Source organism: Peromyscus leucopus, chromosome 9 (assembly GCF_004664715.2).
Source record: "Peromyscus leucopus breed LL Stock chromosome 9, UCI_PerLeu_2.1, whole genome shotgun sequence".
NCBI classification, from domain to species: domain Eukaryota; kingdom Metazoa; phylum Chordata; class Mammalia; order Rodentia; family Cricetidae; genus Peromyscus; species Peromyscus leucopus.
Window position 1 is genome coordinate 63,408,737 of NC_051070.1, and position 27,104 is coordinate 63,435,840.

General features: G+C 45.5%; 1 protein-coding gene across 7 annotated transcripts in view; it reads left to right on the plus strand.

Moving 5' to 3' along the window:
* The window catches only part of Atp8a2 (ATPase phospholipid transporting 8A2), a 587,084-nt gene that overhangs the window by 113,421 nt on the left and 446,559 nt on the right, over positions 1 to 27,104 (plus strand). For 6 of the 7 annotated variants that reach the window (XM_037208489.1, XM_037208491.1, XM_037208490.1 and 3 more), the window contains one exon: positions 13,783 to 13,927. In XM_037208489.1, coding sequence (XP_037064384.1) covers positions 13,783 to 13,927 — 145 coding nt within the window. Of the gene's footprint in view, positions 1 to 13,559; positions 13,647 to 13,782; positions 13,928 to 27,104 lie in introns of those variants that run through there. The other variant, XM_028870375.1, reaches the window with a different exon arrangement.

The window sequence follows — 27,104 nt, forward strand, 5'->3', positions numbered from 1 at the left end:
TATTGGGAATATACACGTAGTATTTAACCTTGATAATAGGAAAGTACCTCAAAAAGGCTTATGACAAGTGCTGAGTGGACAGACAGGGACTCTAAGGAGGGCTGTTGCATATACCTTGGAAAGCTGTAAGAGCAAAGGAATGGACTTCCATGGTCCAAGGAAAGGCAGTCCACACCTTTCTGTGGTATGGAAAGGCAAAGAAAGTCCAACTACAGCTGAATGGGATCTTGTTCTGAGCTTCCAGTCCTTGTGATTCCATTGAAAGGACTCATGTGAGATACAGTTATGTGGACACTAAGCTTTTCTTATAGAATAGAGTGGAGCACCCTTAAGGGCCGAGAGTGGATGGTGGTCAAAGGGAGCATTGTGGAGCAGTGAACCCTCTCAAGAGTGAGGACAGGCAATGGCCAAAGAGACCATTGTCTGGTGTTCATTTCTGGCAATGCCTTTTACTAGCATTTCATGAGTGGTACTGCACACACAGTATGGCTGTGTGAGATGTAACAAGGTGTTTCTGGAACCATACCAGCTGCACCTGGACCAGAGGCATCTAACCCAACCTAGGTTATTGTCATATGACCATAGAGGAGAGAAAACCGAAGCTGTGTCCTAATGATGGTTTGTAGGCAGACAGAGCACACAGAGTGAGGAAGAGGAATTCCAGGCAGAGGGCAGCACTCAACATTAAGTCTTATGAGCTTTTCTGGCTCTCATGTTCCCATACCAGATTACAAGATCTTTAAATGCAAGAGGCCTTTTTTAAATTGCATTTTTAAGGGTATATAGTAATTGTACAAAATTATGGGTTTCACTGTGATATTCACCACATATGATGTACTTTGATCACATAACTGCCATTACCCTCTTAAACCCCCATTCTAATCATGCCTTCTTTTTCCAGACTCCACATAGGAGAGAAAGCATACTTGTCTGTTTAAGTCTGGCTAATTTTCCTTAACACAGTCTTCTCCCCTTCCTCCCACTTTTCCTCCTCATGGCATGACCTTGCTCTGGGCTGTGGCAGAGTCACACTCTAATTGTGGGTGCATATATATTCATATATATGTGCATACCATTTCCACTATCCGTCCAGCTATTGACAGCACTTAGGCTGGCTCTGTAACCTGGAGATGGTGACTCATACTGTGCTAATCATCAGTCTGCAGGTGTCCCTGTTGTATGCTGAGTCTGATTTCTTCCAGGAGTGACGTAGCTGGACCGAATGGCATTTCCAGTCTCAGTGTTTCAAGAAATTCTACACCTGCTTCTGTAGTCATTGTGCAAGCCTGTAGTCCCACCCCGGTGTCCAAGGGTTCCTTTCTCCTGCATCCGGGAGAACCTCTACTCCTGTACTGACACTCAGAAGGCCTAGAATTCCTCATGGATGGATCACTTCTTGTCTTCAATATTGTGCACATCTTGACATCCTATTTTCTTCTGTGTGTTCCTAACTCCAGGGTAGTTAATCTCTAACAACTGAGGTTGGTTTTCTGAACTTAAGTATGAAGTGGTTAAACCTGGATGCTTGGGAGCCTATGGAATTTCCTATTTATTTATTTATTTATTTATTCATTCATTCATTCTTCCTTCCTTCCTTCCTTCATTTATTTATTTTGGTTCTGTCTTCCTTGCTCTTTAGTGTATAGAGTTCAGGAATATACTTTTGTTTCAGATAAGAACTTAGAATGATAAAAGATTCAGTTGATGATAGATCTGTTTGTCATTTTAGGATACTCCTTAAAACAGTCATGAAACTGACTCTCATAAAAATAAAGAAATTAAATTTGGATGTTGGCTGGCTGATTCATTCCTCATTGCCTTATTGTTAATTATCTCTACAGTGAGTGGATGACTGTCATAGGGATCAGATGGGCCAGTAAGTATAGAATGCCTGGAATAATAGTGGGCTCAACAAAAGATACATTTATTTTGTTTTCCTGAGATAGTCTCCCTATGTAGCCCAGGCTGTCCTCAAACTCACTATGTAGCCTAGCCTGGCTTTGTACTAGAGTTTCCCCTGCTCGCACCTGCCAAGTGCTGAGGTTACAGGCATATGCTGCCGTGCCCGATGTGCTTTTTAGAACTGTAATTACAAGTGACCCCTCTGTGACCCGGCAGACATGATTGGTCTGGCAGTACTGAATGGGCTGAGGATGCTGTGAGGCAGACGCTCCGTATGCCTTTGCTTTAACAGATATTCCTATATTTAAGCATTCTCACTTCTATGTCTGAGAAGAAAATGTGATACGCAAAATGTCAAATCAGCGAGAAAGTCAGGGAAAGCCAGAATACTGGAGAAAGTGTGTTTTGTCAGGGCGCTGGGAATAGAGGCAATGAGCTGGCCTCTGCTGACTTGCTTGCTGATAATGTCCAACTATACACACTTTGAAGGTTGCATTAAGATTGTTGATAGAGGCGGATGCTGGACCCCTGTGACCCATGAGGATGAGCCTTTCCTTTGTACATGACAGCTGATTTCCACAGACGTAGAGTCTCCCTGGGGGGAAAACATGTCAAGAAGCACAGGGCACTGAATAGCAACCTTTTGTTTTGAGCCACCAGTGAACCTCCCACCCTTTAGTATATATACAGAATGCTTGGGTGGTTCCCACCTTAGCATTTTCTGCATGGAAGGAGAGGCACCTCAGTGGGATTTTAGGCATTGCTTGGAGAATGGCATCAGGAAAGAGCAGGAAGAGCTGCCTCCACCTTTGATCGTTGAGAAGTGGATGGAGAGGGGCGGAGAGAGAACAACACAGGTCTTGTGTCTCAATTTCTTTCTCTGTGGACAGTTCTCAGCAGAGAGCTGAGGCGTGGGGAATAATTAACAATGACTGTGAGGGTCAACAGGTTTTGCTCTACTCACATGCCATACTGTTTCTGTGGAGGTTGAGGGACTGTCTGGACAGCCACTGATCCTAGGGACCCTCTAACAAGGCTGTGAACAGAGGGCTTCCAGGAGGAGGCAGATGCTGCTGTGTCTGCATGGGTAAGGCAGAGAGACTTTGGAACACTCCTACCCTTTGATAAAGCCAAGCAGACCCTGCAAAGACTGTAGATGTGAATCCAAGCAGGGAGAACAGATTATCTTCTGTAGACCAGAAGAGGCAGAAGGCATCTCTGTTAAGGAACCCTGCTCTCCTCCGTATCCCAGTCTCTTCCCTCCATCCACACAGTGTCATTTAAAGGAGAGGCACAACAGAAATGAGGGGATCATGGGGCCAAAACATGGTTCATCAAGACACACTGGAAGTGACTCACATGAACATTCCTAATAGCATGAGCCCTGAGCAACTAGACATTTTCATTTTCCCTAGCTGTCTGTTATACACTGCTGTGGGAGGGGGAGGTGGTCAGAGCAGCTGCATAGAATTTGAGGAGTTGCATCTTCCTGTGCCCAATTAAAGACGAAGGTGAACTTCCTGTGTTTATTTGGTTCATGCCCTCGACATGTCTACTAGATGCCTTCTGTGTCCCACTGGGAGGCATATAACTAGTATTGAACATGAGCCTTGCCTCCTGGAGCATGTGTCAAAAATTGAAGACAGAAATCGAGCAAAGAAAGTTCTTGTGTGATTAAAGGCTGCCTTAGAAAGATGCAGTGTTGGGAGGGCCTAATAGAGCAGGGATTCTGTAGATAGAGCTGTATCAGGGCTGCTTCTGTGAAGAGACATTGAGACAGAGGCATACGTGACAGGAAGGAGTTTGCTCTTCTCATGGAATGAACTTAAAGGCTGGAGTTGGTGCCTTATATTGGCAGACTCTACACCAGCAGGTTCAGTCAACCCTGGATAGAAAATGTATATTAAAAACAATGACCATCATGCAAATAATAAAGAAGTATGGTGCACTGTCTGTCTACATGCAGTTTAGGCTGCGTCAAGTACGATGCATTATCTAGAGGTAAGTGAAAGGATAAGTGTAGGTGTTGTTCAAATGCTATGCCATTGTGGAAGGGCCGTGAGCATTTCTAGACTTTATATCTAATGCAGAGAGGGGTATCTTGGACTCAGCCCCCCATATCCACAATGGGTGATGGATTTGTCCCTATAGAATTCTCAGTGGGGTTTTTAAGCTGATACCCCTGCCTGGAGCCCAGATTTGAGGTCCCAGGAGGAGTGGAGAATCTCTCCTAGCAGATAGGATTTTTATAAAAAGTTACGACACTGTATTTAATCCTTAGCCAACCCAGCCTAGAACGAAAAAAATCCTCTGAATTGAGGATATGAAACAGATTTTTCTTTAAAGTTTGGGTTTATCTATGAAATACATTTCCAGAAAAGCACATTTATCTTCACTTAATTTACAGGATGAGTTAACATAAGACGCAGAATAGGTTTTGAAGATAGGAGTCTGCATTGCAGGTCTTACTGAAACCAAGGTGTCATAGCTTGGTTTTCTGTCCTGTGATGAACACCGTGACCAAAAGCACATGAGTAGGAAAGGGTTTATTTGGCTCACATGTCCCAGTCCTCCATCATTGAGGGAAGTCAGGGCAGGAACTCAAGCAGGGCCAGAAGCAAGAGCCATGGAGGAAGACTGTTTATTGGCTTGCTTTGCTAACTTTCTTGTATATCCCAGGCCCACCTGCCCGAAATGGCCCCACCCACAATAGCTGGGACCTCCCACATCCATCATTAATCAAGAAAATGGTCCACAGACATCTTCAGAGGACTGTCTGAGGGAAGGAATTCCTCAATTGAGGTTCCCTCTTCCCAAGTGACTCTACTTTGTGTCAAGTTGACAAAAAACTATGTCTTCAACTGTGTGCTTCTTCCTCCCACGACCTACCAGAATGCCTCACATGTAGGAGGTATTCAGTAACTGAGCGAATCCAGCATCCACAACATTTCAAGTCATAAACAGTCCACAGGCAATTACTTTTGCTGCATTGTCTTTGTTCCCATGAGAAAAGGAAAGAACCTAGCAAGTGTTGACAGAAATAAGAAATCTCAGCCCATCACTGTCATTTCCCCTTTGTGTTCGGAGCTTTGCAGCTCGTGGTAGGAGTGGATCACATCTGCTATATTTGGAGAGAAACACTCTGTGCAAAGTGGGGTCTTGAAAAGCCTCTGAAATGTGGCTGCCAAGGTGAAAATAACCACATTTTGAATTTGCCCAGCTTTTCCATTGTGTCTGTTTGATTAGGAGAGCTAATCAGCCTCAGGGCTCCCCAGTACCAAAACCGATGCTGTGTGCCCGCGTTCTCAAGAGTGACGGAACAGCTTTGTAAATATGATGTAGAAGCCGGAGCTGAGCCTGAAACTTTGAGGAGATTGTGTGTGTGTGTGTGTGTGTGTGTGTGTGTGTGTGTGTGTGTGTGTGAACATTCATGGTGTTTGTGTGCATACACATGCCTCTGACTAAAAAGCTCTGTATCTAGCCACGGGACTGCTTTCCTTGAGTGGAGGCATACCTGGAAACCCAGAGAGAGCCACCTTCATATGCTTTTCAAGTAAGGGAAGACATATCATCTTCTCCCTCAATATAAAAGTCTGAATAGCCATGTCTGCTAGAAGTGTACGGTGACAGAAATTTAAGCTATTATTTCCTGGAGGTGGAGCTGGGATAGATTCTAACTGTGGAAAAAAATCTGCTTATATAAGCGCTTGGCAAACTGTGGCTTGGAGGCTCAAGCCGAGCTGTGAGGTAAAGGGTGTATCAGTCCCCATTCCAACACTGTGACAAAATACCTGGCTAGATAATTTAGAGAGAACCTATTTTGGCCTAGGTTTTCACAGATTTCCGTTCATGGTCACTTGGCCCTGTAGACTTTGGTCCAGCAGTAAGGCTGGGAGGGGGAGCTCATGATGGAAGAAACTGCTCACCTCATGGTGGCTGGGAGGGAAAGACAGGCTGGGAGAGACCTGGGTCCCCATATCCCTTCCAGTGACCTAACTTCCTTTCAATAGGCTGTACCACTAATAAGTTCAAGCGCCTTCCAATAATGCCACTACTGGTGCCCAAGCCTTTAATACAAGGGCATTTGGGAAACCCTGAAGAAATAAACAATAAGAAAAAGCTTTAAAGATTTTTATGCTAAAAAGGAGGGAGGAGGACTAGGAAGAAGAGAAGAGAACGTGGAAGGAGGAGAAGGGATTTGAGAGACCACACGTGGCCCACAAAGCTTAAAATACTTACCGACTTGCACTTTCCAAAACAGTTGTCAACCTTTGATTTCTATCATTGATTTCAATTTTGTGGATGAGGAATCAGGGACTCAGCAGGCAGCTGCTCAGCTAGGCTCACGGGGGTAGTGTGACCAAGTATAATGAGAACAGGACTCAAGTTCCTGCAGATCTGGCTGTCTGTCCCGTCTTTCCTGCGGTCTGGGATGCTTTGTGATTGTTAAGAAGGTTTCTCCTTTGAGTCCGTCATTCAAGAGTTCACGGTTCTTGGGGCTGGGGTGTTGGCTCAGCTGGTAAAAGGCTTCCTGAATGAGAATCAGGGCCTGGAACCGAATCACTCGCTCCCACAGGAAAGCCATGCGCCAAGGTGTGGTTCTGTAATTTCAGAACTCTGGGGCAGAGACAGGAGCATCTCTGGAGCTCATTGACTAGTCATACCAACTCAATGATAAGCTTCAGGTCCAATCAAAGTTTCTGTCTTAAAGATAAGGTGGAGATTAAGTGAAGAAGAGACCTGACATTGACCTCTAGCCCCCACACCTATGTGGTCATCTGTACAGTCTCCATGTGTGCACATATACCATACATACACACACACACACACACATACACACACACACACACACACACACACACGCACACGCACGTACGTACGGACTCACACACACACTCACTCCCATACATATCCACCTCCACCCACCCCACCTCCACATACAAAACTAAGGAGTGCACAGTTATGACACTACCTGGCCAGAATGAAGTCAGTGTGACAGCATGAGGGCACAGACACCATGGCCTGCACTCCCCAGTGACACCAGCAGCTGCAACTCAGGCTCCCAGACCACCAGCACTTCTGACCAACTGCCTTTAAATGACAAGTTCTCATTAAGCGTTTCAGAGATTTCAGCAACATAGTATATCTGTAACGAGTTTTACTGTAAAGGATAGCTCAGGACCATCCAAATTTAGAGGTCACAGGATACGGTGTGCGAGAACCCCACACCTGAGGTTTGCTATGTCACCTTGTCTACACATTGATGTGAATCACCAAGCCAGGTCTTTAGCCTGAGCTTTGGTGTCCAGAGTGGCTTTTGTTTCATTTTGCTTTTTTGGTTTCTCTATGTAGATGTTCTTAGTGGGATCACTGACTGCATGATAGAGCTCAGTCTCCAGCTACCCTACGCTTTGGGATGTTGGGCTGATGGACTTGATTCAAATTCTGAACCTCTAATCACGTGGTTGGCATTAGCTGCATGCCAAATGTATCTAAAACTAGTTAGAGCCCTACCTCTCCAGCCATCTAGATACCCACTATGAATAATAAGGGCCCCTATGTTCCTGTCACTCAGCAAGTTTTGAGAGTTTCAAATATTCCCTCTTGGGATCCCAAAATACATACCAGATTTTTTTTTTTCTGTGTGTGTGTGTGTGTAGGCTGGTTTTAAACTCAAGTCTTGTCCTAGTCTTTTGGGTCATAGGAGTGTGCCCATGCTATACTCAGACTAATTCTTTACTGTCTAAGCCTGGTCTGAATCTACTTCTGTTTCCTCTCTCTCTCTCCACAAGACTCTCAGAGTCAGTTACAGACTGTGTTATAAGAAAGTTTGACTAAGGAGAACCAGGTTATTTCTTTCTTTAGATCTCTACTTTGAGATGGTAAAACTTTGTCACAGGGATGGATTCACTAGGTAAGTCTTGAGCATTGTTTGGAACTGTGGACATGCTGATTGTGTTAGGGGAAATGCTGCAGTTTGGAATGAAGGGTTCTCCCCCTCCCCGTGTTCCTTAACGAAACACTTTGAAATACTTTAGCTATGGTGACTTCCATTTTGGATTTAAATCCTTACTTAAAAGTCCTTAACTGCCTGGGTCTGTTTAGCTTATTATGCTAATATTATACTACATACTACATAAGTCTCAAGTAATAAAATAATAGATAGATAGGATATCTACTATTCCAGTTTGTATTAGGAAGAAATGTTAAAGCTTACTGGGAATTTTCATTTTGTTAAAGCATGATTTCCAAGCAGTTGCTAAGATGGCCAGAAGCTAGCCGTCCATGTCACCTCTAGCTGTTTACATCTCAGGGAGAGGCCTGTTGTCCTGCTTCCTAACCAGTGAGCTGCACATTCTTGCCATCACCCACACACTGCATGTGAGTGACGTGCTAGGGGACTTGTTTGATTCCCTGAAGGAAATGCACTCCCACCACATATGGGTGCCACCGTCCACTAGCATGGGAAAAGAGATGAACAAGAGAGTCAGAACTGAGAGGGGAGTTGGAGATGGGCAGGGGTTGCTGGAGAATCTATAGCAGCTAGGTGGGTGTCCCTTTTGTGCTTGGGGTCACAAGTGTGTCTACGGTAGCTAGCCAGTTCCCCTCTGCCCCATTCCTGCTCTCCACTCATCATTGCCTTATCCATAACCCCTTGTCCAGATATTGTCTCCCATCTCTCAGTTGCTTTCCAACAACTTAAGGAATCATTCAAACAAGCAGCTGGAATGTTGTCATGGAGACTTTCTACTTGGGCTCTAGCATCTCTGGGTCTGAACAGCTAATGCAGTGGTTCTCAACCTGTGGGTCACGACCCCTTTGGGGGTCATCTATCAAATGTCCTGCATATCAGATATTTACATTATGATTTATTTATTTATTTATTTATTTATTTATTTTTGGTTTTTCGAGACAGGGTTTCTCTGTGTAGCTTTGCACCTTTCCTGGAACTCACTTGGTAGCCCAGGCTGGCCTCGAACTCACAGAGATCCGCCTGGCTCTGCCTCCCGAGTGCTGGGATTAAAGGCGTGCGCCACCACCGCCGCCCGGCTTACATTATGATTTATAACAGTAGCAAAATTACAGTTATGAAGTAGCAATGAAATAATTTTATGGTTGGGCGTCACCACAACATGAGGAGCTGTATTAAAGGGTCCCAGCATTAGGAAGGTTGAGGACCACTTCTCTAATGAGACCTGTGTCTGAGACATCTAGAACCATAGCACTTCAGGGTGAGCTGTAAGTAAACAGCGGTTTGCTTCTTCTGGTTCACCTTTCTTGCTCTCCTGTCTTATAGGGTAACATAGGTTCTCTATGGGTTCTTTTATGTGTTAGTTGCTGTATTTGGTTATGAGTAATAGATAGAATGATCAGGGTGTAGCTAATAGAAACCAAAGACCCCAGCATGGCTGGGATGGAGCAGGGGACTATGGCTGTCCTTCAGCTGCTTCATATTTATTTCAAAGGAAACTTGCCCTCTGCTCCTGGTTGGTGGGCAGGAGAAGCCTTCAAACCCACAGAGTGTGTACCCACAGGCCAGCCACAGGCAGACTCTTTCTGGTTCCCATGCTTGCTGATTCACTGTGGCTCACCTTGGAGCATGTAGCCATCATCAGTCCAAAGAACTGCAGGGAGTCCACAGAACTGACCAGCACAGATGTAGCTGCTGGGCTCTGGCTTGTCCCTGAGAGGAGAAGGGTTCAAAGTCCAGACAAGAAGTCCATGGTGGATCGGTACCTTCAAGAGGCATCTAATCCATTAGGTTTAGATGTATTCATCCATTATAAACTTATGGCTGCTGCTGATATGGTAGCCACTGTTCAGGGTTAGGCAAGGTAAGCCCCTTCCTTCAAAGCCTTGGCCGTCGATTGTCCTCTGCCTTCTGTGGGTGCAAACTGAGCACTTATCAATTCGCCTAGTTTTGCTCTCTTAATCCTTTCCCTCCTCATTGGTTTCTTTCTCATCTACCAAGTATCTATTGACCCCCTCAACTGCTGACACTGTGCCTGCTTATTTGGGGGAGTTATAAGCATACCCTTGGCTTTTGTGCGGTGGTAGCTGCAAAATGCATTAACTCAGAGTTTGTCTCAGGAGTCCAAATTTGAAACCTCCACCATAATGTGCTCTGCTATATATGGCACTGTGTTTTCCTTAGGCAATACAGATTTGTGTTCTTTTGAAAACGTACCTTCCAGCCTGGGGTAGGTCAAGATGAGGTCACAGCGGTAGAAGAAATGTATCTGAATCTTGGCAGTGGGGAACTCTTGACTACTTCTTCACAGACTAAAATCTCCGAGTCTGACTTTTGTAAGTACAGGTGGATGGGCATTGTGGCATGCTAGGAACGTGGGAGATTCGATGTCCCCCTTGTTCTCTCACCTCTTATTTGTGTCAATAATCTTTTGCCATTTAGTACTTTTCAGAATTTAAATGCTGGGCAAACTACTGTTTTCACTCTTTTATTATTTTTAATTATGTGTATGGATGTGTGTGTGTGTGTGTGTGTGTGTGTGTGTGTGTGTGTGTGTGTGTGTATATCTCCCATGCTTGCACGTGCCCATGGAAGTCAGAGGTGTCAGGTTGCTTAGAACTGGATTTACAGGCCTTTTAGAGCCACCTAACATGGGTACTAGAACCCGAACTGGCATCCTCTCTCACAGTAGTATGTGCCCTTAACTGCTGGTCATCACTCCGTGATTTCTGCCAGTAATGCTTTTGTCCTAGGCTGCTTTAGGCTCGGGTATCTAATCCTCTCCCCCTTTGGAACCCACACATCCAGCTTCCATCTCTCAAAGGACACTCTTGCAGTTTCCTCCTGGGATGTCTTTCAGGTCTAAGTCTTCTTTAACTCTTCACTCAACCCATGCATTTCCTGGCTCACATCAAGACTGCACAGATGTATAGCCCGTCCGCTTCTGTCTCCTGCTGCTCTGTTCATCACTGCTGGAAGCCATCGTTCTTGCTTAGACATCATCTGTGGCTTCAGCCCGGGTCAAAGCTGGGCCTTCTCGACCCTGTGTGTCATCTGCTGTCTGCCCACAGGCTCTATTCTCTGAGCTTCTTTTCTGCTCTTCCTCAGTTTGAACCCTCAACACGGATTTATTTTTCACTTGGCCCCCAATACAATTTTTTTGTCTCCTTAACATTTAGTTGAGCTTTCCTTGTCCTCATCCACGGTGCCCTCCTCTTTTCTAACAAAATCCATGTCCAACCTGTAAGGCTCTTATATCTTCCAACCACTTCTCCACCCAAAGCACAAAGTGATTGTGTGACCTCTGACCTCCCTTAACCTTCAATCCTACTCCTAGTTACTTGATTATAAACTGTCACTCACTGCTAGGTAGCTGTAATGGTGCAGGTTGTCACTTGATTCCTTAAACTACTTGATATTTTAGAGGACAAGAGTTGAAACCTCCCATTTGGTGAACCCAGCAGCATCTAACTGATTTTTCAGGTGTCCTGCTTATGGGTATCACTTACAAAGCAGTGCAGTGCAGAATCCGTGAGTATGTGGTCCACAAAGTAGGAAATAGTGGGAGTTCCCTTGGTGATGTCGATTTCATGGATGTGATGCTTAGAAGAGGGGAGAGCCACAGAGTGAGTGCAGTCCTGGCAACAAACTGTTTGATCCAAGCTAATGTCAGGTCTCTGATCCTCTGTGCCTATCACCGTAGGTCTACCCGGGAAATTCAAAGGCATCATTTATGGGTTCCCATCATGTGCCAGGTTATGGGACTCTGGGAGTCTCATTCAGGTGACTCTAGTAGACAAAACAGATCCCTGCTGTCCTGGAACTTGAGCTGCTGGGTATGGAAAAGCAGCACAAATAAATAGTATCAGGTGATAGCGATGAATGCTGAGGTGGAAAACAAACCAGGCTAAGTGGCAGAGAGAAAAGCTGTTCTTCTATACCAACTAGTCACAAAGACATTCTCCATCTGTCTGAAAGTAGTGTGCTCTTTAAAATGCAGCCAGGCTGGGGATAGGGTTCAGTGGTAGAGCACTTTCGAGGTCCTGAGCTCTACTCCTGGCCTACAGAAAGAAGAAAATAAACCTAAAATCAAATCAAAACAAAGCCCATTCTCCCTTGACTGAAATCCAGGAAGCAGAGTTGGTGGGGTAGCCAGGATGGAAGTAGACATTCTTGTTTCTTGCTGCCCCTTCTCTGCAGTGAGAGGGCTTGGCGGTGTCTACTGGCCAGGGTAGACCCTAGAAAGCAGGTGGCGAAAGGGAAAAGGTGAAGGATTGGTCCTACAGTAAGAAATGGCTTGGGTGTGGTGCATCCCTTCATGAAGGAGCAGAAAACGGGTGTGTCTCTGGCTTGTGGACCCAGGTGTGAGCACTGAAGTCTGAACCTACCATGTGCTCTCGACTTTGGGAAAAGGAAAGGCTTAAGACTTCTTCACTAGTCTGGATAGTATGTCAGCTTTGAATACTCAATTTGCCTTCCAGTTTCTCCTTTCTCATGTTAAGGATTGAAATCCTTACACTCAAGTTAACAAGATGATTTGACCAAAACTTAGTCTTTCAGATGATTTTCTCCATGTCACTAACAGGTTTCTCTGTAGCTAGCAAGTGGAAGTTTGCTCTGATAAGATGTAAGTTTTGTAAATGAGGTGCGACATACACCTCTTTGATAGGAAGAGAAGATGGGGTATTAGTTGGATAAATATTTAAGGAAAGCAAGGTTCCACCCGCAGAGCTGGAGGGTGTGGTGGTGGTGGTGTGTGTGTGTGTTTCTGCTCGTGCAATGTGTATATCCTTCTGCATACACCTCAAGAAAAGTGCCTGGGAGTTCAGCTCACTCAGAAGCTTCGATACAGGGCTTGCTATCAATGTTATAGAACTGGGAGGCAGGGAAGCTTGTGTGGGAGCCACAGAAAGTACTTAAGCAAGGAACTGAGAGCTCATGCTCTGGACCAGACCTGGCGAGCGTGAAGTTGAGCCCCTGAGGTTATCTGTGGACACCAGCAGCAGAACCCTACAGGATGGCGGTGGGAGCAAGCTCTGCCCATCAGACTTGGGACTCTGATTCCACAGCGCAGAGGGTGCTTTCACCTCCTGATCCTGTGAAGACTGCACGTGGGACACCTCCCTAAGGGCAGTTTGTCTCACTGTGACTAAACACTGTCCAAGAGGCCCAGAAAACCCAGCTCCTGAGCGCAATCCCTGGGACGAGGCGTTAGGTGATGTCTTCTGGCTCTCCTGCTGACTCCCTTGGCCTCCTCTCCAGTCTCAGGCAGTCTAGAACGGCCCTCCTGCCTTCGCCCCCAGCTAGCCTGGCCAGCGCGGGTACCGCAAGCTACATGCGCCGCCAACTCCATCCTTGCGTGCGCTCCGGGCTGCCGAGACGCTCCGGAGCGCTGGGGTTGGGCAGGACGGACGGGGTAGCCCTGGGTCCGCGGGGCCTCCTGAAGGTCCAGGGCGGGGTGAGGTCCCTGTTAAGTCCAGAGCTCGAGAAGCCTGGAGAACCTTCTCCACAAGTCCAGGTTGGGTGGGGCTTCCGAGGAGGGGCGGGGTCTCCACTGATTCACGGAGGGACAGGGCGTCAGTCAGGGGCGGGGCCTCCGCAGATCCGTGGCCCGGCGGGGTCCCAGGGGTGGGGCCTATGCACAGGTCGGGGTGGGGCGTCTCAAGTCACCGAGGGGTGGGGACTCTCAGGTCCAGAGCCCGGCTGGGTGGGGCGGGGCCTGCCGCTGCCTCCGGCGGCCGTGGCTACAGTCTGGTCTCCAGGGGCAGCTCAGGTACATAGGCAGCCCCAGTCTCTCCGGAGCATCCTTCCTGGCTGGTCCCCGCCTGCAGCGCGCTCGCTCGCAGCTTCGGGCCTGGAGGCTGACTTCTTTTGTGTTTTGTTTTCTGCCCCACGCCTCGTCTCTGCAGGACCCGTTCGTTCTTCTGCGGGCTACAAGAAGGCAGAGGATGAGATGTCCCGGACCACGTCTGTTGGAGACCAGCTAGAGGCACCGGCCCGCATAATTTACCTCAACCAATCTCATCTCAACAAATTCTGCGACAACCAGATCAGGTAGGAGAAGCCGCAGCCGGGTGAAGGTCCAGGCTCATCTTCACGGGATGGCTTTACCTTCACCCGGGGGAGGGGGGGGCGGCCCCTCAGTCCACTTGCTTCCCCCCCCCCCAGCACTTCGCATCTCTGCCTCCTGCACCCACTTTGAGCCCAGAGGTCCACACCCAGTACCCAATGGGTCATATGAACACAGGCTGCTGTCTTCCGCCTCCTCTTTGCAGTGCTGTGCCTATTCCCTCTGTGGGCTTTGTGGAAGTTACTGTCATGCCAAAAGTGAAGGTGTCCACTCACCCCTGCACTGCCTTCCAAGAATTTCCTTAGTCTCCGTGTAACCTCATTGATGGTTCTCTTTGTCATACTACTCTCTTGAGTAGTTTGCAGAACGTCTGTGGGGACATGCTTTATAAGGGAATCCCGCAGGCCACAGAGACTCACGTTCATTTCCCAGTGTCCCACTGCATTTGCTAAGGGTCTTATTTGCTAGGAAACTTTGTCCAGAGTCAGCAGAAAAAAAAATGAATGGAAGGTAGCATTTTAGTGTCTGCTTAGAGTCTGCTCTTTGTCTGCTGGCCACTGTTAGATGTGTTAGCCATGCCAGCATCTCCAGAGTCTCGTGGAGCAAGTCATTACCTCCAGATCAGGAAACTGGAGTGGAGAGATGTGATATATTGTACTATGCTCATATATTAATAGCTACTAAATTGGAAAGCGGGAAATCAAACCCACTCATCTGACCAGCAAGCGTATTCCGGTTGCTGTGCAAAATTTGTTTCTTAGCTTGGTGTTAGCACACTTGGAAATGTCAGTGAACTTTTGGGCTTTGACCAGCTTAACCTCTGCGAGTGATTTCAGAGGATAGTTTTGTGAGCTATGTAGATCATCATACTCAGGCCTGGAAGATACAGATGGATCAGGTCCCACGAATATTATTGAGGTACAATCTAGTGCTCTTTTTAATCAATCAATCAATCAATCAATCAATCAATCTTTGGCTAAAACTTTGTTATTGTTACATATCTAACTATTACACTACCTCAGTAATGCCACACTGGCTGCCTAGCTTGCAGCAGGGTCTGGTTGTTGGTCATTTCTATGGCTTAATAGGATTTGGGAAAGAGCAACAATGCACCTATATGCATTCGTCTTATTAAGGGAGTGTCAGATTGTGTGGCTTTATTTTGTGTTTCAAGAATGACCTTTGAACACATTTTATACTTAAAAATTAAAGCTTAGGATATCCAAATCTTCATTCCTGAATAAATAGGCTTGTTTTGAAATATGGACCACTGCAGATATTGCAAACAGCCCATTATAGTTTTTTTTTAAATCAGGGTAATAAAAAAAAGAGAGGAAATTGGAGCCTCATATATTGCCAATAGGAATGAAAGATGGGGGGGGCCTGCTGCTTTGGAAAGCGGTTCAGCATGCCTTCAAAAGGATCGGGGTAAAGTTAGTACAAGAGCCAAGCAATTCCAAGAGAAGCTAACAAGTGTGGAAACAGAGGTCCTCACAAACACATGTACACCATGTTCATAGCAGCAGGACTATGGTGTCCCAAACACGCACACATCAGGTCTTCATTCAGGTGAGTCTATGAAGTGTAGAAGAGCCACACAATGGAATATTACCTGGCTATAAAATGTTACAGCATGGGTGAATCTTAAAAATATTAAATGAAAGGACAAGTCATGAAAAGCCTCATTCCGTATGAACTGATTTATGTGAAATATCTAAAAGAGAGATGCATCTTGTGATACATTGGTGGTTTCTGGGGCTGGTAAAGGATGATGGAAGTCTGGGAGAGTGAGTGTGTAGCTTGGAATGATGTCTGTGTTACTCCAAATACATGAAAAGTCATTTGGAGCCGAGCATTGGTCCTATAGTTCCATGTCTCCACACTATTTCATGTTTCTATTGAATTCCTAGCAAAAACACTAAGGTCATTTTTAGAAAAGTTAAATATTGTGTAAGGAGATTTGTTTGTTTGGAGCATCACTTTTCTTTCCTTTTTTTTTTTTCTTTTTTTAACTTATGTGCTTTTCAAAAGGTATTTTTGCTTTGTTCCACCGGTTTTGATATCTCTTTGTGGTGGTTTGAAATAGTGGCAATAAAGTAGTGATCTTCCCACCCCAATTTCTAGTTTCCACAGGAGGTGTGCTGTTTAGGTTTTTTGTCAACTTGACACAGGCAGGGGTCACCTGGGAAGAGGGAACCTCAGTTGAGAAAATGCCTCTGTTGGATGGCTCTTTTGGCAAGTCTGTGGGGGGGACATTTTCTTGATTAGTGATTATTGCAGGTGAGCCCAGCCCACTGCGGATAGTAGCATCCCTGGCAGGTAGTTCTTGGGTGTATAAGAAAGCTGGCTGATGAGCCATGGAGAGCAAGCCAGTGAGCAGCCTTCCTCCATGGTCTCTGCTTGAGCGCCTGCCTCCGGGTTCCTGCCTTGAGCTCCTGCTCTGACTTCCCTTCATGATGGCCTGAACACGGCAGGCTGAGATAAACCCTCTGCCCCCAAGTTGCTGTGATCATGTGCTTATCATAGTATTGGAAAGTGAACTGGGCCGGAGGCAAATGTTTAAGACCAGTGAAGCCTCGATACCTGTCTGTGTCAGGGCTGGTTTTATCCTTAGAGGGATTCCAACTGGTTACCCGATGCATAGTATCATTTTGTACTTTTTTTTTTTTTCCAAGAAGGACTTGGAATAAGTATGTGTATTGAATTGGCTAGGAATAAAGCGGGCATGTTCCAGCTGTTTAACTGTATGGCTGGATTCATTTAAAAATATCATGCTAAGTATTAAAATGTCAATGTCTGACTTTGTGGTTTATCCTGTAGGAAGGTTTCTAAATGCACTGGACCCAGGCTGAGAACTTTACAGCGTGGCCCTTGCGCGTCTGTAAAATAGCCTTGGAGTACGTCTTCCACCTTTACTGTATGTTAGTGGGAATCGCTAATGGTTGTCAATGACTTGTAGTTCATTAGGAACTGATTACAAAGCTTGACACTAGAGTTTAGGGCTTTTACAAAACATTGAGGTGTGGAATTGGAGCACTTAAATGCTGAAGTCAACTTTACAAAATATTGATTTAAAAAAAAACTAAGCTCTTCAAGGGAATATTTTCATAAAAGGGAATTGCTAAGGAACTTCTTTTTATTAATATTAGTTTCCATGTGAAAAGGTTGATACTTTTCTCATAGGCAAGAACATGGTGAGGGGGTCTTTCTCAGACTGCCCCCTCCCCCTCATGCCTGGGATGGAATCTGCCTTACACACTCTAAGCACAAGCTACACACCCAGGCATGCTGCTTCTAAATTAAGCTTTTTGGAAAGAAAAGATCTCAGGGGGCAGCTGAGGGTCCTAATGGTCCACTGACTGGGGTATCTTTCCAAAGCCTACCCTCCCCAGGTCGGGGTTCTGATACTCTCCCACCCCAGGCCCTTTCTGGCTTAGCCCTGTAAAAGTAAGTACAGAGCACTCGCAGCCCTGGGCAATTACTCTGTACTTGCTTTTACAGGTGCTTGGTGAGGTTTGATTTAAAGACATGGACAGGGCCTGGGGGTTTGATGGTGAGGAACAGGGGCTGTTGAGCATCTGGGAAAAGTATGTAAAAGATGATGTGCTGTGATTCAGTGTGGGAACTGATGAGTCTGAAGGAGGGGGCTTGACCTGGAGAATGGCCCGGAGAGCGAGTAAGCAGCACTATCTGGTTGGTTGGCCTACACCTCTGGGGGATGTTCTACCTGGGAATTCTAAGTTCTTGGCAATCAGAATTTAGTCCTGAGAGTTGTGTCCTGTGTGCGAGTCTCTCCAAACCTTGGTCTTGGACTCAACACTGAAGTAATGTCTGATCTGCTGCTTGCTGACCTTTTCCTCCAGGAAGCCAGAGAATTATCATTGTCACCATGGTGGTCAGTTTTGAAGCAGCATCTTTTCCCTAGGCATTGGTTCTCACCTAAGAGGACAATGATTTTCTTCATTGTTTAGAAATTAACAGTAAAGCTGGGCATGGTGACGTACGTCTTTGATCCCAGCCCTTGGGAGGCAGAAGCAGGTGGATATCTGTGAGTTTGAGGCCAGCCTGGTCTACATAGTGAGTTCTGGGACAGCCAGAGCTACATAGTGACACCATGTCTCAAAAACAAACCAAACAAACAAAAAGAAATGAATAGTAGTTAATGGGATATTTCATTGTTCTTATACATATGGAGGACTGTGCACCTAACAAGATCTCCTTTTTCTGGTGTATAATCTTATCTCCTTTTACACATTTAAATGCACAAAATGAGATACCTAAAGTTATAGTTAAGTGATTTTGTTTATTCATGGAATTGTGTAACCATCATAATTGTAAAATTTAGACCATTTATACCTCTTCAAGAAGAAACTGTACCATCTGTCAATCATCCTTCTCTCTCCCAGTACCATCACCCATCAGTTATTCTTCTCTCTCACTGTACCAGCTATCTGTCATCCTTCTCTCTCACCTCTGCCTCCTCCCTTCCCTCTCAATGCTAAATAACTACTAATCTACTTTGTTTCTGTAGGTTTCTCTGTGTCAGACATTTATTATGAATGGTACCGTATCCTTTTATGTAGATTATTTAAATTAAAGTGTAACAAAAGCATGCTATTTAGAGGAATGGGATGGTAAATCTTTAGTTTTCTATATCCTGGCACAATTTACCAAAGGAATGATGTACAATATTTGTGGTACCATAGTCAGCAATATGTCATCCTTCTCTGTGGTTATCAATGCATGTCATTTGGAATTCTGACTTTTTCAAGGCTGTAAGGAGTTTTTATGTTTGGAGTCAGGTCTTCAGTGCAAGTCTAGATACTTCATTTGGGTTTGGAGTGACTCATTCATTTCAGGTGGGCGTTTCAGCTAGCAGCAATCTACAGGAGAGCAAGTGAGAGTTGTCAGATTAGTGTGTCTCTTCACATTGCTTTGTCTTAAGGGAAAATTGCTTTATATTTAATGTAAATATGTTTCTGTCTTTGCCAATGTAAGTTTAAAATAGAGTATCACCTGTATAGAAGGAAGAACTGAGCATCGGGTGCTGGGTGTATATAGGATCATCTTTTTTTTTTTTTTTTTTTTTTTTTTTGGTTTTTTGAGACAGGGTTTCTCTGTGTAGCTTTGCGCCTTTCCTGGAACTCACTTGGTAGCCTAGGCTGGCCTCGAACTCACAGAGATCTGCCTGCCTCTGCCTCCCAAGTGCTGGGATTAAAGGCGTGAGCCACCACCGCCTGGCTAGGATCATTTTTTTTTTTTAAGATTTATTTATTATGTACACAGAAGAGGGCACCAGATCTCATTACAGATGGTTGTGAGCCACCATGTGGGTGCTGGGAATTGAACTCAGGACCTCTGGAAGAGCAGTCAGTGCTCTTAACCTCTGAGCCATCTCTCCAGCCCAGGATCATCATTTTTAAAAGCAGGTTAAACATCTCTAATTTGAGAATCCAAAATTAAATTTAAAAAAAACTGGTCAAAATCTGAAACTTTTTGAGAATCAACATGATATCAGAAACAAAATTCTACATGTAACCTCATGTGGTGTCTCACCGTCAAAACAGGCACAGCAAAGACATCTAGTAAAGTTACTGTCAGGCTAATGAATGCAATACATGTGAAACGCAAATAGATTCTATGTTTAGGCTCAGAAAATCTCATTGTGTCTACACCAATAGTCCCAAGTCCAAGAAAGACAGAACAAAAAGCAAGCAAGCAAGCCAGATCAGAAACAGTCATTTTGGTGAGGGATGTTTAACCTATATGCTGGGACCAGATGTCCCAGAGAGTAAGCTTGTCACAAGGGATAGAGAGAACATAATAACCTTTAGTAGTCCACTTGTAGGTACACTGTGATTCAGAGGATAAGTGTATATGATACTAGAGCCAGTGGTATTGGATACTATGAAGATAAAGACTTCTCTAATTTTTTTTAAAGCTACAGAATTTAGTCAGATTCTGTTTTCTATTAAACCAGCTTGTTATTTAGTAAGGAAATACTACCAAAATTTTAATAATTTTTTTTGTTGATTTTCAAAAGATCATTATTTAAAGGTGTTGGGGGTGCAGATCCTTGTAGAGTTTGCCAAGCAGGCACAAAGGCTCAGTCTTCAGTGGGGAATAAGCCTGGCATGGTGGTGCATGGCTGTGATCTCAGCACTCAGGTGGTGCAGATGGGAAGGTCAGTTCAAGGTCATCCTCAGATGTGCAGCAGATACAGGTCAGTCTGGGATACACACAGTATCTCAGAAATAAATAAACAAGGCTAGAGATATGACTCACATATTGCAGTCTTGCAGGGTGAAAAGGAGGACCTGAGATGGGATCCATTGCACTCACATAAAAAGGCAGACATGAGAGATGGAGAGCTCAGTGGTTCAGAGCAAGGGACCTGAAGTTTGTTCTCAGCACCCACGTCAGGGGGCTACCAACTGTCAGTAATTCCAGCTCCAGGGGATCCCACGCCCTTGGCCATATATGACTGGGCACCATATATGCATACCCATAAGCGTAGTTAAAAATAAATTGTATCTTTTTAAAGCCAGGCATGTTAGTATGTGCTCATAATTCCAGCAGTGGGGAGGCAGAGACAAGAGGGTCTTGGGGCTTGCTGGCCAGCTAGTCTAGCCGGTAAGTGAACTCCAGGTTCAGTGAGAGACCACGTCTCAAAAAATTAGTGATTGAAGTTGACACCTGATATCAACCACTGGCCTCTACACACACGCGCGTACACACACACACACACACACACACACACACACACACACACACACACACGGAGCACATATGCAAATAAAAAAAGCAAAGCTTATGTATGTCTGACCAGGGGCAGCTGTAGTCATCAAGTTTGTTGAAGATAAAATACTCATCGATTCCTTGCTTATGTTGAACGCATTTACCTAGCTACCTTCAAGTCCCCTGGAGATCTCATCTCGATTTCTGCTATTTTTACATTAGAGTCAGATACTCTTGGTTAATCTCCAAAGCAGACAGTTTCCTGAGTAGGGACATCATAATAGATCAGGAATACTTATTTTTGTATCCACTAACAGCAAATAGTTCGACAGAAGAGTCTGGTAACTGAAAGTGATGTCTGATTTGTACTCCAGGGAAGAATTTTGAGGTATCTTACAGTTGAAAATATTGAAATTATAGGGTGCTTGGCATCATATATCAGGTAACCACTAGATGCCTAAGTTGTCTTGAGCTTTATTTTTAGAAACAGAAAAAAAAAGCATGTCAGCCTTGGGCTAGGTAAGTATTTGATGTTTCTAAGGAAACGGCAAATGTCTGGGATATTTGGCGGTGATATTCATCAAGTTGACCTTTGTGTGGGTGCATAATGGAACCAAAGAAACCTCTGTACTGTTCCCATTCATAGGTAGGCAAAGGCATTCTGTTTGAGGATCTGGATCCATGACCTATTTTACTGCTCTCCTCTTCCCAAGTCCCTCCCCTCCCCTCCCCTCCCCTCCCTCCCCTCCCTTCCCAAATTCCTTCCCTTCCCAAATTTCTTACCCTCCCATCCCTACTCCCCTCTCTTCTTTTTAAATTTAAGACATGGTCTCACTCTGTAGCCCAGGTTGGCCTTGAACTCACTCTTCCATCTAGGCTGGCAGGGAACTTGACTTCTTCCCAAATTCTATGAACTCACTGTTTTCTGCAGACTTGAAAGCGTATCTTAGTCTTACTGAATCAATCAAAGATTCATTAGTGGGAAAGAGGTTAAAATTGAACCAGAGCTTGAGGAGACTCTGAGGGATGGGGACTTAAGTGCAGAGGAGAAGGTACCTGCTGAGCCCTGAGAAGAGCCTGTGGCTTGAGCACAGTGCAGCGTGACGATGTGCTTCCTTTGGACCATGTGCTGTGGTGGGGTCGTTACCAGAGTTTGCAGGCTAATAGCCTGTGTTCTAGCAGCCCCAATAAGCAAGGTTTAACCACCTGTCCCCAGGATGTCAGTTAAAGAAGCTTGTAGACCTGAGAGGTTTATTCAATACAGCCACATTAGGGAGAGTAACAAATAAAGGGATCTAGTGACCACTAAGTCCATCTTCAGAGTCCTGATAAGTTGTTAGGGTTTAACAGAGAACCAGAAGTATGCATAATTGGCAGTACTAATTAAGGAGTGGTTGCATGCCCATCACTGATCCCTCATGTCCTGGTTCTGGCTGTGGTCTGTTTTTAGGGTGCTCTGGTAAGTTGTCAGAAGTGTGTGAAATCTTTTCTCGGGAGGCAAGTTCCTTCTCTGGCTGGCACAAAGGCTTCAGCCTTTTCCTTCCTTGGCACAGGATGCCTGGGGACATTTTCATTCTTTGAGGTTCATTGTTTCAAAAGTCCAGTAGGCAAAGCAAAGAAGACTAGAGTCTCTCCAGTATCTTTCCTGACAGGTGCTTACAAGATGTTGATGCTGGGAAAACTGAGTGATAGGTAGATAATTATTCTGTTGTATCTTTTACAAGTTTCCATACATCTGTGGTTTTTTTCAAGATTAAGAAAAATTAAATAAAAAATAACAATAAACCCAAAGTTGAAAACCAGCCAGAAGTGATCTAGGAGGACAAGAACGCAAAGCTCTTGTCTTCCCGCTGGACAGGATGGCAAATGCCTGGGTCTTTTGTTAGAACAGCGGTGGTGCTCAGAGGAGAAAAGGGCTGGGTCTGGGGATTCAGTGGCTAAGAGCATGTACTGCTTTCCCAGAGGACCCGAGTTTGGCTCCCAGTATCCATGTTGGGTGGCTCACAAGTACCCATAACTCCAGCTCTAGGGGACTGTGCCTCTGGCCTCTGTGCGCACCTGCATGCACATGCATATACTCATACTCACATACATGTCGCTAAAAAAGTAAAGTCTTTCTAAAAAAGGACAAAAGAAAGGGACAAGGCCTTCTCAGATTGCTGTGCTAAGTAGATGGGGGAACACTTGCTCTCTGGTGTCCAGTAGTCTCCCCTATGCTCCCTGCCCACAGTTTGCATTCAGAACACCTGGGCTAGGTGTACAGCGGCTGCAGCACTTGGGCCCTGGCCAGTTCTGCTGTGGCCAGCATTCAGTCTTAGATCTTGGGTTCACCCAAGGGCTTGCTGTGCCACCTGTGGCTCCTCAGAACACAGCAGATGCTCTCTCAGGGACCGAATCAGCATCCCTTTCCAGGGACAGCGCTTAGAGAGAACAAAAGGGGAGTCTGACCATTGTTGGGACGTTTCATAGAGAAAGTTCCTGAAAACCATGAGGTCAGGGTAGATTCAAATGCTGACCCATTCTTTTCTCTTTAGTGAGAGCCAGCTCCACAACGTAAATCAGAGCTTTTTAGCTAGTCATCTTGTTTTATATTGGAGGCGATTGAATGAACTTAGATGAACTGAGAACATTGTTGGCCGTTCAGGACTTGTGTGCACCATGGCTTGAAGGGCTCTGGAGAGCCACTGTCAGTCGGTCCGTTTCAGCCTTCAGGCTTTTGAGAGCAAACTCCTAGATCTGTTCTCTCTTCTTTCTGAAGTGTTGAAGACTTTAGTGTATGAAATGCATCAATAGGCCGATTTCCGGGGGCAGAAGACGACTACAAAGGCACCTGCAGAAACTTGGGGATCAGGCACAGAGTTCAAGCCTCACAGGAGGGACGCAAATGGCCAAACATTGTACAGCTCAACAAAGGGTCAGGGGCTTCTCTTGGAAGGAGTGTGGGCTGTGGGAGGCTGATGGAAGGGGGTGCATAGTTGGGAAGGACTGTCTTGTGATGCAGATGAGGTTTTCTAGGTGACAGGAACCCAGGTCGTGTTTGAGTTGGATGTCAGAGTCCTCCTGTCTTCCTGTGATATCTTTCCAAGGCAGAAAAGGGATGTCGGGGGAAAGCCTGTTTGCACGCCCTGCCCATTCACTTCACTAAGGTAATAAATTTGTCAAAGGACGGCCTCCGAGTCAATGCTGTCTGTAGCTTCTCTGAATAGCCATCTTGAATACAGAAAGCTAGTAGGGGATATTGTATTTGAGGTGCCATATTGTGGGACCCCATACTGTCACATAAATTCACAGTGGTCTCCAAACTTTTTGGATTTCATGTCCCCTCAGTATAACTTGCCAGCACAAACCTTTACCATTGTGTTTAAATATCTGTAGACCGAACTGTTGCCATGCCTCCACCCTGGGCATGCATTTGCTAAGGTTTTCAGGTAAGCGCTGTGGGTGTGTGAGTGTGTGTGCTTAGTTGTTTTGAATGCTAGTGACTATCTTATCAGACTTAGTTAAGTTTTCCTTTTGCTCCACCCAGAAAAAGGCCCTGGAGAGCTTGGATTCAGAGCAGACATGCTTGTGCAGACTTTTATATTGCTGACAGCTTTGCCACATTATCATTTTTGATGTGGCTTCGTTGTATAATTCTTTTGGGGGAGGATCAGTGTGGTTGAAATTAGATAAAATAACCCATAAATCCACCTAGCTTGGAGACACACGAACAGAAGCATAGAGTCATAAGCAGGGAGACAGATGGAGGGGTGGGCGCCTCTGTCACCCTGCGTTTGTCAGCCTGGGCTGCCAGAGCCAAGGGTCAAACATTGGGCCTGGCGGCTCAGAAAGGAGAAATGTGCTTTCTCCCAGCTGTTGCTGCTGGACGCGACACCCTCGAAACTTCATTTAATTCATTTGTCTTCCAAAGGTTCCACCCGCAAATATCACCACATTTGGGGCTTTATATATTTAAGGGGTATAATTCACTCCCTCCCAACCCTGGGGGGTTTCCTGTAACACTTCCCCGTAGTGGGTAGCCATTCCAGCTTTGATCTGGAAGTCCCAACCCCCATTGAGGCTTAGGTAATGGTCACACCTACAAGGTGGGCCGAGAGAGGACCCTGAAGACCCGAGATCCGGATGGGCAGGCTTCCTTGGTTCCTGGACCCTGGACACTGGAGGTAGACCGAGCTGAGTTCTCCAGAGAACACCGCTGGACTGTGCTACACCTTTCCCAGACCCTGTAACCTATCCCTTCACTTGTAAGTTACCCCACAAAATAAACCTCGCTTTTAACTATGTGGAGTGGCCTTAATACTTTCACCAATGCTTCCCCTCCAGCCATATCATATAGGACCAAGTCGGGAGAGCGTCTCCAAAGTCAAGCTACCAACAGCTACGACTGAGGGAGTTTGGAGAGGGACATGTCAGTATAAGCCCTGGGGATAAGTTCCTTCTGAGCCTCGCTGTAGTGCCCTGTGCCGTACTTCTTTGTCAAGTGGGGCTGTTTCCCTTCCTTGGAGAAGATGGTCAGGGCAGGGGGCACTTTTGCTTCAGACCACAGCACCTCTGAGCCTGATGGTACAGGGTTATGAGAGGCAGTGGAGTGTAACAGCCAAAGTGTCTTTTCAGATCTGGGTCTGCCCATAGCCAGCAGAGCTTTTACAAGGGGCAGCGACAGTGTCTTCCTCAGGGTGCCTTGGGAGAGAAGGAGGCTCCCTGAGGATGCACAGAGTGGGGCCTCGAGTGGGTGGACAGACATACATGTTCCTAGGTTCAAATTTCAACAACGGGAAGAGCACCGATGGTTTCTCTTGTTTCTGTGTTTTGTTTCCTTTGGGACTATTTTGAGCAGTGTATTGGGAACAGGGTGCTTGACCTCACAATAACAGAAGTCCCCCTTTGCCCTCAGTATTAGACCTACTGAGGTGACCAGAGGTGCACAGGGCCCCCTCTGACAGTATACGTGTGTGTGGGGGGGTGGGGGGGCTCTGACAGTGTGCATGGGGCCCCTCTGACAGTGTGCACGTGGAGAGTAACTGTCTTATGCTGGGGTGCACAGATTCTACCAGAGAGATCTCTAACATCCTCTATCTCTAGAGCAGGAATCCTCATACTGCAGTTAAGAGCTTGGCCAGACTACAGCTAACACAGCTGCAGGTGTTGGCTGCTTGCCTACATTGGTGATTACCACTGTGGTTCTGTGTGGCCATTCTTGTCACTCACTGTCTAATTCTTTGATAATCCCATAAATTGATGACCTAGGGAAGCACAAGTGGGTTAGAGTATTACTCGTTCAAGGGCTGTATGTTGTTTGAGAATAACTGTGGGCTAAAAAATAACTTGATAGATTTGGGGGGTTAGGGTCTTCTTTCTGTGTGTAGGTTTAATCTGTTTACCCATATATTTACCTATATAATATCTAAATATACTTAGTTACATATTTAACATGTCTTAAATATATACAAATTCAATATATAGTTTTACCTGCAAAGGCTGTATACACGAGCAGGCTCCATTGAGAGCATAAGAAAGGTGGGGAGTAAGTGTGTGTGTGTGTGTGTGTGTGTGTGTGAGAGAGAGAGAGAGAGAGAGAGGGGGGGGGGAGAGAGAAAGCGCACGCGCATGCGCACACATGTGCATGAATTGTTAAATCAAGGAATTGACTCTTACTTTTGGTGTACTGGAAGAATACAGTTGTATAAGGATATATTAAGTTCACTGTCACTTCCTCCTGGACAGAACACCCAGCAAGACTTTTCACTATAGACTGGTTAGAAGCTTAAGGCTGGTCCAAGTCGATGAGTAGGGTCTTAGGACCAGTGAGAAAGTGTCTTTCTCTAAGTCTGCCGGGCACCAGGTCTTAAACCCAGGGCCTGATCAAGAATAGGCAAGTGCTGTGCCACGAAGTTGTGTACCTTTTATTTTGAAATAGTGTCCCACTACTTTGCCCAGGCTGGCCTCAAATTACTGATCCTCCTGCCTTACTTAGCCTCCCCAGTAGCTAGGATTCAGGCATGTGCCACCCAGCCTGCCTCCTGCTCTGTCTCCTTAATTCTTCTTTTCTTCTTTGGACTATCCATTTTATGGCAACTTGGACTCTGCTTAATATTTCAAAGGAACTCAGAAATGTGTATAATATTTCATCTGAAATTTTAAAAGTGATTTTATGCATACAAATATTTTATCTTTGTGTATATCTGAGTATCATGTGCCTGCCTGGTACCCTCAAAGTCCAGGAGAGGGTGTTGGATCCTCTGAAACTGGAGTTGCAGATGGTTGTAAGCCACCATGTGGTTGCTGAGACTTGAACTTGAGTCCTCTTAATTACACTGATCATCTCTCTCCAGACTAATTAAATTCTTAGTAGGAAATTCCATCATGCTAAGACATATTTTTTTAAATTATCCAATAAAGCGTCACCCTTCTGTTTTTCACTCC